Below are 13,154 nucleotides of genomic sequence, written 5' to 3'. Positions count from 1 at the left end.
AAAGTTGATGCAGGATTCACGTGGACTGATTAGATGAGTGCTAATGACTGTAAAGCAGCGTGTATTTAAATCTGTATAAGTGCGCTGTCCATTTGCTGTCTTCTGTAATATCAGCAAATACAAGTCAGCTTCTACATGTACAACAGTGACACTTAACTGCCAACAGTGAGCTCAGGATTGTGGTTCTATTACTTGATTATTTGTTTGAGATTGAAAGTTTTTTTTCAGCTATGTGCCAACAAAACTGAGGCCTGCCTTTTTGGATTTTCTGATACCCAAACCACTTGACACTAATTAGACATGGCAGGCTCAATTTTTCATGCTGAATCAGTGGCACACAATCTTGGTAATCTATTCTGGTAATCTGGTCCGGAGTTGATTTTACAAACGTATGTTTAAATGTGCTTTATTTCAATGTATTTCTCAGTGTATTATTATTATTACTACATTAAGGTGTCAGTTTGAAACCTTTGAAGCTTAATAAATGAGCTAGGAACACTTGGTGGCAAATTAGCAAACTAGACTGATGCAAGGAAGACTATTTGTGTTACAATATAGTACTTTGGGCACAATTTTCTTCAAGTTCATGGCAAATTGAGCAAATTTTAAAATCCATGTCCTTAATCACTTTTTTTTACTATTTAATAGGTCTAGTTGGCACTTAGAACTTTATCACAATCAAGTGAAGTAGATATTCCATTGCTGTTGTAAGTAAAGAAGGATCAGATGAGTGCACATTAGCTATCCAATAAACTAAAATGCAAGAACAGTTTTCTCTTTGATCCCTGGATGCCTACAAACAAACTAGATACTGGGAAAGCCAAAGTTTGCTGTAGACTATTTTATGATTTCAGATACTGGAACCTAGTTTTAATATCAAAATGTAGACCAAAATAGAACATGTTTTCATCACCATCTGTAGACCCTACTGATTCTGGTTAGAATCTACAACCCTTCAGGAGTGAACAAGCAAAGTAGAGGGCCACTACTGGAATCAATATGAAATCTGTCTCCACAAATGATTCTAGACCTGCTGAGTGTCTCCAGCTTTCTCTGTGTATTTAATGTTGATCATCCTCTTCAATTGTTTTACCTACCCTCAGACATCTGCTTGTCATTCTGCAAATTGTGACTTTTTTTTCTTCTTTTCAGGATCGTATAGGCCGTCCCTCTGAGACTGGAATCATCGGTATTGTGGACCCTGAGTGCCGTATGATCGGTCTCAGGCTGTATGATGGGCTCTTTAAAGTGATTCCATTGGATAGAGACAACAAAGAGCTAAAAGCATTCAATATCCGACTGGAAGAACTGCATGTGATTGATGTGAAATTCTTGTATGGCTGTCAGGTCCCAACCATTTGCTTTGTCTATCAGGTAAGAGTCAAGAGTGTAGGAGGTGACCAAAACATGCAGTGAGTCAGATATAACACATTTATTTCTGTTTCAAAAAATAAGTGTAGCACAATAGAAACAAAGGTAGGTATGCACGGTCATAGAATCCCTACAGTGTGGAAACAGGCCCTTCAGCCCAACAAGTCCACACCAACCCTCTGAAGGGTAACCCAACTAGACCCATTCCCCTTCACTACATTTACCCTTCACTGATGCACCTAATCTACATATCCCTGAACGCTATGGGCACTTTAGCATGGCCAATTCACCTAAGCTGCACATGTTGTGGGAGGAAACTGGAACACCTGGAGGAAACTCTCACAGACATGGGGAGAATGTGCAAACTCCACATAGACAGCCGCCCAAGGCTGGTATTGAACGCAGGACCCTGGCACTGTGAGGCTAACCACTGAGACTCCATGCTGCCACGATGTCGGAAAGCTTCATTAAAAAAGGAGCATTTGGACAGAATGTGCATGTTACGGGAATAGTATTGCAGAGTCATGAGTTCAAGTCTTAATTTGAAGCTGAAAAACATTAAATTCACTGACTTAATAAATCTGGAATAAAATACTAGTGCCATTAATTATAACAAAACTGCTGAATTATCATAAAAACCCACCTAATTGATTAATGTTGTTCAGTGATTGCAATCTACAAATCTTAACAGGTCAGGCTGCCATGTGACTTTCAGATCCATATCAATATGGTTGACTCTTCTGAAATGACCAAGCAAGTCTATCAGGGTCACTTTCCCTATAATTTTCTTGTGCGAACCCCCAGGGCACGGAGTCTGGAACAAGAAGTTAATATTGTGATCTGCATAGGCAGGCCATTCACAAAGTATGGAACTTCGGGGCAGTTGCTTGCACAGCTAAAGAGGAAACATTTATCAGGAGTAGAAGCTGTCGAGTACTTGCTCAAGGGCAATTGAGAATGAGCAGCAAATGCTGGTCTTATATTGATGCTTACTTCCTAATAATACATAAATAACATACAGAATAGATAAAAGAAAATCATAATTTTCAACTAATTTGTGCTAGCTTCTATCTTCCACTCTATCCTCTTTCCAGATTTTGTCATCTGTGTGACCTTCAATCAATTTGTTTTTTTAGTATTTGTAGCCGCCTCTTAATGAATCAATAGAATTTGCTCCTGTCACTCCCTCTGTAGGTCCTAAATTAACTGTAGGTTAAGAAAAACATCTTGATTTCTTCCTCCTTTTGCTGGTTGGTGATTATCTCATACTGATGGCACTTAGTTTTTGGTTTTCTCTCCCTGTTTTTGGTATACCAAAGTCTTCAATAATTTTCAGGATTTTGATTGCCCATTGACCACTTTGTTTTCAAAACACAAAAAATCCAGCATTCATTCATTGTTAGATTTACCATCACATTTCTGGTATCTTAAGTTTTTGTTTTAATAATGCGATGACTAGAATTTTATGCAGCAAACCAAAATAGTCTAAGATTTGCTGCAAATTTTAAAATAGCTTTTCAATATTGTTCTTCTGGATAATTCCATTGTACTCGATTTTGTGTTTTATAAGGTCTGGTTAACCTGTGCTGCTAATTTGAGTAATTTATGCACCAATGCTCCCTCTACCCCATTTGTGTTCTTTCTCAGGAATATGTAACCTTACTTTTCTTGCCACTTTCATCCTAGTTGAAATTAATTTGCCATTTATATATCCACTTCTAAAGTTTATTGTAGATATTTGCTGCTGTCCTCCTTGGTATGAATCTCTTGTCTTACACTTTTTGGACCTTATTCATTTAGTCTCTCCTATGATACCTTGTCTAATACCCGATGAAAGTCTAGATACGTTACTGTTAACTTATCTACACTCTTAATCTTCAAAAAAATTTAACAAGGTTGGGCAAGCAAGACATTCTCCTTTTGAAATTCATGTCTGTTCATTTATATTTTAGAATGCTTGACACTAGACATACAACTGTAAATGGGAATAAGGACTATGTAAAATCCTGACTTGCAGACTTAAATGGGAATTGCCCTCGATATTGAGATTGCTGTTGGGCAATTTGCCTGCTCTCTTCGACCCTTCTGCTATAATGTTTCTGACTTTGACTTAAATTTGGAGACTTTTGATAGTTTTACGATACCTTGCCTGAATAGATACCCAGGATGAAGCCTAACCTGACATCTGGGTGAAATCACCTCTCTGAGTCAACCTGGTTTGAATCTCCCATCTTCCATTGATTACTTTCCCTACCTACTCAGTCTCAACACCCTAATCATTTCAAACACTGAACCTTTAAACTTAACACACAGCAGCTAGTGCTGTAAAACGAGGACATGTTTTCCCAGATTCTGCTTTGCTCCAGAGTTTCCCAGGTGAATGCCATGTATTTCCCTGACAGCCGGGATCTGGAATTCCAGAATAGATACACTGCACCCTTTGAACCAATGGATCTTGAGTGCAGTGACAATCCATTCATCACTGCCACTATGAAGATTTGGGCCAAGATGTTTTCCTGTTTCGTCGAACAACGTTTTGTTTGTTGATTATGAATGTTAAGTTGATTGGTCTGGTGTGTTCTATCGCCCTTCATAAATTATAGGTATAATGTTTGCTATCCGCCAGTCTAATGACAGCATTCTCTAATGAATTAATAAGTACGTCATCATACCTTTGATATCTCTTCCATAAATTACTCTAAAATGTGATTCATCTTGACTGGGGGCTTTTTCCTATTAAGTTGGATTAGTTGATTTCAATTTTTTCTTGAAGTGCAGTTACAATAATGCATGTATGGAGTGAGCTGCCAGAGAAAGTGGTGGGGGCTAGTACAATCACAACATTTAAGAGGCATCTGGATGAGTATATGAATAGGGAGGCGTTAGGGGGAATATGGGCCAAGTGCTGGCAATTGGGAAGAGATTAGGTTAGGATATCTAGTTGGCATGGATCAGTTGGACCAAAGGGTCAGTTTTTGTGCTGTATATCTGTGACTCTATGATTTCATTTGTTGTCATGTAATACTTGAATGGTTTCCCTGATAAACACTGAAGTAGAGGAGTTATTTAATCATTATCGCCTTACTCTGGTCAGGATTCTAGTTTTCAATTTATTATGTCCCATGTATATTATGTTAGTGTAATATAATTACTATTTTATTTTCCCTGGTAACTGTTCACCCTCTTCATTTGGTTTCTTTTGTATTGTCCCTGTCATGCTCTTTTATCCATGTGCTCAGTACATGTCTTTATATATGTATAGAAATGCCCTTATTTTAAGACTAATTGGCAGTCTTTTTGAAAGACCTACCAGGTAGGAAGTGGTTGGAGGTTGTCTTTGACACATTTGGAGGTGCTGAGATTGAAGGTATACTGACAAAGTAGAGTGAATGTTACTTCTGTTCTATGCTCTATATGACATTGAGTTCTTGAAAATGGTGGATTCTTGAACCAGACATTTTGATAAGCATAAAATAATCCAAAAGCTTGTATTTACTCTTTTTCTCGGTCCAATATTCTATTATAAATTAATGGACAACAGTCTCATCCATTTGGTTCCAGTGTAAGTCCAGCCTTGCAGGTTTAGTTTTATTTGCTGAGGTTCCAACTCTCCTTTGGAGACATTTTGCAGATACCATGCATCATTATTGAAGCAAGCAAGTAATGTCATCCTGAGACATCTGGGTTTTCAGAACTCACTGCAGTAACATGCAGATGAGCAACCTTGTATTATCTTTTTCCTCTCTTTAAGGTGGGTAGCTGCTTTGCTTTCACTTTTGTTTCTTTCTGATTATGACCAGAATCGGGAATTTGTCTCATAGTAGCGTGATTCATATCCTTGAAGATTCTACTCTAAACCTTTTGTACTTTTGTTTTTCAGGATCCGCAGGGCCGTCATGTGAAGACCTATGAAGTATCCTTAAGAGAAAAAGAATTTAACAAGGGACCCTGGAAACAGGAAAATGTTGAGGCTGAAGCATCAATGGTTATTGCAGGTTGATATTGTTATTAAAAATAGTACTTGGGACTATTCTGTTTCAGTTATTTATGCTTTGCATGTTAATAAGTGAAGGAAATGCAGGTGATCGTCCTCTATTTCATAAATAGGGTACATAACTTTGTCAGGACATCTTTGTACAGTTAACACCAGATGTACTAAAACAATTTGAGTTTGTGAGTTTTGACAAGATTTGTAGCTCGGGTTGAGGTTCTGGATATAAGTTTGTGCGCTAAACTGGAAGGGTACGTCGCCATCACCTTCAGTGAGCCCCCGGATGAAATACTGGTGGTGGAGCTCACTTTCTATTTGTGTTTGTGTTTCCTTGGGTTGGTGATGTCATTTCCTGTGACATCATTTCATGGTGATGTAATTTCCTGGTCTCTCCCCACCCCCCACCCCCAAAAACACACACACACACACACACACACACACACACAGTTTGTAAATGGGAAAAACAACACGTACGGACCAGATATTGAATACAGAAACAATCATCCCAACATCCGCACATGAAGCTGCACTAGAACTTTATTTCAATGAGCTACCTCGCATTGCAGCACAGAGGATCTACGAAGAGCAGAGGAATCCAGTGCATTGAAAAAGAACGGTTACCCAATGAACACAGTTTGCTGATTTCTCATCAACAAACCCAAACAAGCAGACTAAACATGCTCAGAAATCCTAGCCACTCTCCCCTACATCAAAGACATCTCTGACCTGACTGCCAGACTACTCAGATCTGTTGGCATCATGGTAGCCCCCAAACCCACCAACACAGTAAAACAGCAGCTAATGAACTTGAAAGACCCTGTATAGACGAGAAGCAAAACTAATGTCACTTGCAAAATACCTTGCAAGGATTGTAACAAACATTACATTGGACAAACGGGCAGAAAACTAGCCACCAGGATACATGAACGTCAGCTAGCTACAGAAAGACATGACCGACTCTCACTAGTATTCTTACATACGGATGAGGAAGGGCACTACGTCGACTGGGTCAACATGTCCATCTGAGGACAAGCCAAACAAAGACATGCATGAGAATTCCTAGAAGCATGGTATTCCAACCAGAACTTTATCAACAAACACATTGAGTTAGACCCCATTTACACCTGAGAAAAAGAACAGGAAACTATGTCAGTACAGGAGATGACATCACCAATCCAAGGAAACCCAATCACAAATAGAAAACAGGCTACGCCACCAGTGCTTCATCCGGAGGCTCCCTGAAGGTGCTACCTAGTATGGTGACGAAACATCTGAAAACGAACTTTCTAGTTTGGTGAGCAAGCCGACATCCACATTAGAGTTTGTTTCCACCTTTTTAAGAGACATTTTACAAAAATAGTCTCTAATTCTGTTCTTTGGTTTCAAGATGCAGGCATTCACCAGATGCCCAAGGCAAATGATCATTCTTTGTTGAATTCGAGTCAAAGTTTGTTGAGAAATGTTTCTTCTGAGTGTGGCTGTACAACATTTGTGGAGGTACCAAACTGGCTGCTCACAAGGTGCTCCAATTAAGCAAAGTTTGAAGTTACTGTTTGCCAAAATATATAGATTGCACACAGTAAGGAAAAGTTTGGAGGAAGTATTAATTGTGAGCATGGTTACCCACAGATGGCATAACAAAAATGCTTAATTGTATTCTCAACTGATGAAGGTGCTCATAGACTTTCTGGCAGAGGCCACTAAATTGAAATCAGGAACGGCAATCCTGGTTAATTTTCACTTTCTCTTTGAATTACTTGCAACATCCTGTTCAGCCAAGTATCTCCCAGCTGGTGTGCTTCGAATCTAATCTGACAGTGAATTTGACTACTCAACCACCAGTAGCTGTCTCAGCTATCTGCTTAAGTATGGTACTGATATTTTATTCTTCCTCAGTGATCCCTACATTTCATGACTTAGAGGCTGATGCTCCCTTTTATAGTTTGTTCAACAGCACAATGACTATCAGTTGTGTGTGGAGGGGGTGTTGGGACAGGTTCTTTTTTTTTCAGGACATGAGGCTTTATGTTTGTGGAATTTTGGAACTTTCTATCCAGAAGGTGGTGGAGGTGAATACGTTCTTAGGCAAGGGATTTCAAGGTTATCAGGGCTAGATAAGAATTCAAAAAGTATGGATTACAGGGTTTCAGGAAGGACAGCTAGGAATGTTCAGTAAATGCTGGTCCAGTTAGTGATGCCCACCCCACATGAATGAATTCAAAATAAATGGAAATTTGAAACATAAATTCATCAGCCGTGATGTTAGTGAATGATCAAACATGTATGAGATCAGTTGGCCTACTTCTAATTTCTATGTTTGTGAAATGTGCTGCTGAGGTTAATTAGCCTAACTGCCAAGAATCCCTAAATGATTAAGTAAAACTGGACCCTATTGAATAAAAGCTTAAATGCAAAGAATAATTGCTTTGTACTCTAAATTGATGCAGATATGTTTTGCTTTCAGTTCCAGAACCATTTGGAGGAGCGCTAATCATAGGCCAGGAGTCAATTACATACCACAATGGCGACAAGTATCTTGCAATTGCACCACCAGCTATCAAGGTAGGAAAATCAGCATGACCGTCAGTAATTCAGAAATAGTAGAAAACCTTTAAAACTTTAGCCAGTAATAATGTCACTGGAACATCACTTGGTTATCACATCTACTCTTTTTATTTCCACTTCAATGTATTTTAGAGCTTTAGTTAGCTATCAGGCAATTCTTTATCAATGCCAATGTTAGTCCATACACTGACTTTTTTTTAGTTTTGCAAACTTTGTGACAGAAAATGTCTCTTTAGAAATTGTAAGTATACAATATCTACAAGTTCCCTTTTCAAGTTTTCTATAATCTATCTTGTTTTTTTAAAATTCCTTTATGTGACATGGGCATCACTGGCTAGCCATTTCCTGTTGCCCTTGAAAAGGTGGCGGTGGTGACCTGCTGCCTTGTACTGCTGCAGTCCATGTGCTTTAGGTAGACTCACAATGCTGTTTTATGTATTTCCAAGTCAGGATAGTGAATATCTTGGGGAGGAACTTGCAGGTGGTGATGTTCTCCTGTATCTGCTGCTTTTATTCTTTGAGAAGAAGTGGTTGTGGAATTGGAAGGTGCTGTCTGACAATTTTTGGTCAATTTCAGCAGTACAGTTTGTAGGTGGTATCTGCTGTTAGTGAAGGGCGTGGATATGGTGCAGCACGAGCTCCCAGATCCTTTCGTTCACTCATTCGAGCATGCAATGAAATGTGTATTGCTGCTCCATTTCTCTATGTAAAGTTCCATCATCAGTTGTCTGCCCCTTCTGATCGCCTCTATATTGGGGAGACAGGCTGCCTACTACCCGCCTACTTGCAGAACGTTTCAGAGAACACCTCTGGGACACCCAGACCAACCAACCCAACCACCCCGTGGCTCAAGACTTTAACTCCCCCTCCCACCGAGGACATCGCCAGACCATAACAACACGACGGTTGGAGGAAGAGCGCCTCATCTTCCGCCTGGGAACCCTCCAACCACAAGGGATGAACTCCGATTTCTCCAGTTTCCTCATTTTCCCTCCCCCCAATTTGTCTCAGTCAAATCCCTCGAACTCAGCACCGCCTTCCTGACCTCTCCGCCCCCACCCCACTCCGGCTTATCACCCTCCCCTTGACCTCCTTCCACCTATCGCATCTCCATCGCCCCTCCCCCGTACCTTTTATCTTAGCCTGCTGGACACACTTTCCTCATTCCTGACAAAGGGCTTATGCCTGAAACGTCCATTCTCCTGTTCCTTGGATGTTGCCTGACCTGCTGCGCTTTTCCAGCAACACATTTTCAGCCCTTCTGATAGCTGTCTGTCTTGTTGAACTTAATTGGTAACATACCTGCTGCTTGCCACACTTTCAAGTTTGGCATCTGCAAATTTAGAAATGGAATTCTGTTTTTTTTTCTGTGCATCATACATGATGTTAAAGTGGTGTAGCACTATCTACTAACCTCCCCTCTGGAAAAACTGTTATTTGCTGTCTTGGAGCCATTTTTTAAAATTTCAGGTTGACATTGACTACTTCATGAGCTTTAGTTTTGTTCAGCTTTCAATGTGGTCATACCTTATTAAACACATTTTAGAAATATCCATATAGACAGCAAGCAATGGTTCCTTCTGTTATTTCAATAAAGTGCTAGTCTTTTATTCATCTGACTGTTCTTAATGTCAACAGTAAAAAGGTGAATTTATTACATATCTTGGCTTTTGAGGGTGGAGTTGTGAAATACTTCTTTGCAGAAAGGCACATGGAAGTTTTGAACCTTCCTTCAACAAAATCTAAAGGGTATATGAATAGTAAGGGTTTGGAGGGATATGGGCTGGGTGCTGGCAGGTGGGACTAGATTGGGTTGAGATATCTGGTCGGCATGGACGGGTTGGGCCGAAGGGTCTGTTTCCATGCTGTACATCTCTGACTCTTAGTCAACTGAAAATCATAAAGCTTGAATTGATACACTTTTGTTTGGCAACGCACATATGAGAGATATGAAAATCAAGTAGATAAATTAACTTTAGACACTGATCAACTGTGATTCAACTGATCCTTTCACAAAACCATGATCATCCTTCCTGATTGTTATGATTTTCTAAATGCCCTGCTGTGATGGCCTTAAAGATTGATTCTCTCATTTTCCTTTATGATACACAGTAGGCTAACTGACTGACACTTGCCTGCTTTCTGTATCCTTTCTTAAAAAGTAGTATTACATGCTCAATTTTCTGGGGCCTTCCCAGAATCTCGGGAATTTTGGAAGCTCATCACCAATGTATTCATTGTCTTTTGAGGCTACTTGTTTGGTTGATGCAGCATGACAGAACTGCATAAGATGGCAAAGTTAAGGAGGTACACCCATCCTGTTGACAACAAAAGTTTGTTAATGAGACATTCAACTCATTTATAGTTTCTTTGAGTTATTAGCTTGTTTTTATAATGAATTTTTAATTGATGTAATTATGGAATGTGGGCATAGGAAAATAGAGAAATAAGCAGTGAAGTTAGATTCAAAAAATTTAATTAATCCGTGTACTGACGAAGTGTCATTGTTTCTCACCATTATTCTTTAATTGAGGTGGGTTCCTGTTGAATTCACTTCGAAATGAATTGCTGCTGAAAAATCTATTGATTTAGAGAACACTATTCAATTGTTAGTTGTTACTTTGAATGTGAATTAGGCCTAATTGTCTTTCTGTTTTCTCTTGCTAGCAAAGCACAATTGTTTGCCACAACCGTGTGGATCCCAATGGTTCCCGATACCTTCTGGGAGATATGGAAGGTCGTCTGTTCATGCTGTTACTGGAGAGGGAAGAACAAATGGACGGAAATGTCACCGTCAGAGACCTCCGTGTAGAACTGTTGGGAGAGGTCAGCAATGTAACATTACTCCTTTTAATGATCCTTTTGTAGGTGTGTAACTTTGTTCGATACTAAAGCCAAGTATATTGAGGATTATCAGATCATGATCTCATTGAGTAGCACAGTGGACTCAATTGGCTGAATTGTGTACATTATATGGTCTAATGATGTTATTGTGCTATTTTAGCACAAAAGTGCATTTAAAATAGATATGTTAAAATCGTGAATGAAAAAGTCTGTTAGGAACATAATGAGCATTCATCTACCAATATTTGCAGATGCTAAATTTTCATTTTAATCTTTTTAAGGCAAATTGGTAGGTTTTTGTTCTGGCATTTATTATACGGTATATTGCATTAACAGAAATTGTGATAGTACAAGTATCAATCCAGATTTGATGGTGGCTCCAACGCTAACTCATGTTGCTATTTGAAAAATCTTGGACCTTTCTAGTTAGTAATCTTATTGGGAGCATTGCATGCGGTCAGAATGAATAGCCTCATAATGTGCTATACATAATATGTTAAATCTCACTTGTCCTTCACAGACATCCATTGCAGAATGCTTGACATATTTGGATAATGGAGTTGTATTCGTTGGATCCCGTCTTGGAGATTCTCAGCTTGTCAAGGTCATTTCACCATATTAGCTTCTCTTACCCATATACCAGATTCAGCAGTGATAGGCTATCATTTTATTAATTTGGCAAAGCATGCCCTTGAACTAATAACTGTGGCTTTAGTGGATGTTTCAATGTAGTGAGTTTGTGGTCTTTTCATCTCGTGTAAGAAGAACATTAAATGTGCTGCCTTCATATACTCCCTATATCTAGTTCAAAGTGAATATGAGAAAGATGTACTGCAAAATTGCCTCCCCACTGTCTGGGAATTTTATATAGAGTGATGGGAAAGCAAAACATAATAGATATAATTATATTCATGGACATAAAAATCTGTCTAATAAATTGGATTTTTTTCAATATCAAGTTTATTTTTCAATATCTAAAATTGTCATGTATAACATCCTGCTTTCCTGATGGTTATTTCTGACCTCTTTGGTTTCCCTGATGAATACACTGGCTCCTAGGCCTCGTTGACTGAGACACACAAAAATACTAACCAAGGATGATTGACCTTTTGATTTTAACTTGCTTATAAATGGGCTGTTCCTGTGACACTGGCACCTAACCATGGGGGTGACTGAAGTTGGGGATATACTCGTGTGGAATCCAAGTACTCCTTTCACTAATTTTGGTATTGTAGAATGCTTCACACGTATTTTCTGAAACATTGTGGCTTCAGGGGGCTACACTGATTTGTAGTAGGTTGAACTATATTAGATTTGTATAGAAGCCATTGTTCTATACATGTGGGAACCTTCAAGTGCTGAAACATACCAATTTTCTTCCTGAAATTGTACAAATGTCCAATTGTTTCACTTTCGTGTATTTCAGAAGTAGAAATTCAAGACAATGATGTGGTTACTAAGGATAACTTGAGTATAATGAATGTGCACAATATCTTGGCAGAAAAATATTCAGTTTCAATGTTGTCTTTGCAGTTAAATGTGGACAGCAATGAACAGGGGTCCTATGTTGCTGGCATGGAAACCTTCACCAATTTAGGTCCTATTGTGGATATGTGTGTAGTGGATCTGGAAAGGCAAGGACAGGGCCAGGTAAGGCAGAAGGTTTGACCACTGTTCTTTACAACTCTTGACAATTTTGTGTATTTTATTTAAGGGCAAGGTTGTTAATATATAATGTTTTGGCATGGCATTTACAAAGAATGTACATTAATGTAAGAATTTGTCACTGTTTATCTCTGTTGGTACAGTGAGTTTACAAGCTTTTAAGGCACAGAATGTGGCAGAGGAGATGGTAAAACACTAAAAGCTGGCTTACCTTTTCCTGGCTGCTGTTTGGTTGGGTCACTATAGCTATGGGGCCCAAAACTACTTGTATCAGCTGTTGTGTTTTTAGTGATGTGTTGGTTTTAGTTAATTGCTCCTTGTGATTCAATGGAGTTGAACACTGAACCCTGAGAAGATCATTTGCTATGCAGCTCCAAGTTCTGCAATAATTTATTTTTCCTGCAGCTGGAATCCATTGTACTAAGTTATTAGACACAGTGAAGCAGCTGACCTCACTGGTAACAGGCACATGTAGGTCATGCTGGAACAGGATTGGTAGGCAGGCAACAACAATTGATCTCTGCCCTGGAATAGAGAGGGAGATAGTTGTTGTTTCTCTAAAGACTTAAAAGAAGACATACTTCTGTGGAAGTGAAGTTATTTTTAAGCGGCTAGTTAGTCAGCTAAATGTGATTTAAATATTTGAGAAAATAATTTCTGATCCATGCATATATATATGTGGACATCAGATGAAGGCAAGGGTTTATATAGTTCATGA

General features: G+C 39.0%; 1 protein-coding gene across 2 annotated transcripts in view; it reads left to right on the top strand.

Annotated features, from left to right (window-relative positions):
• ddb1 (damage-specific DNA binding protein 1) overlaps positions 1 to 13,154 on the top strand; it is an 87,277-nt gene that overhangs the window by 16,565 nt on the left and 57,558 nt on the right. For both annotated transcript variants that reach the window (XM_060838820.1, XM_060838821.1), the window contains exons 4-9: positions 1,153 to 1,374; positions 5,252 to 5,366; positions 7,827 to 7,924; positions 10,595 to 10,753; positions 11,292 to 11,375; positions 12,305 to 12,421. In XM_060838820.1, the coding sequence (XP_060694803.1) occupies positions 1,153 to 1,374; positions 5,252 to 5,366; positions 7,827 to 7,924; positions 10,595 to 10,753; positions 11,292 to 11,375; positions 12,305 to 12,421 (795 nt within the window). The remainder of the gene's footprint in view (positions 1 to 1,152; positions 1,375 to 5,251; positions 5,367 to 7,826; positions 7,925 to 10,594; positions 10,754 to 11,291; positions 11,376 to 12,304; positions 12,422 to 13,154) is intronic.

The sequence above is a fragment of the Hemiscyllium ocellatum genome, chromosome 18, assembly GCF_020745735.1.
Source record: "Hemiscyllium ocellatum isolate sHemOce1 chromosome 18, sHemOce1.pat.X.cur, whole genome shotgun sequence".
In the NCBI taxonomy this organism is placed as follows: domain Eukaryota; kingdom Metazoa; phylum Chordata; class Chondrichthyes; order Orectolobiformes; family Hemiscylliidae; genus Hemiscyllium; species Hemiscyllium ocellatum.
Note: the sequence above shows the minus strand (reverse complement) of the source record. Positions and strands in the feature narration are given on the sequence as shown.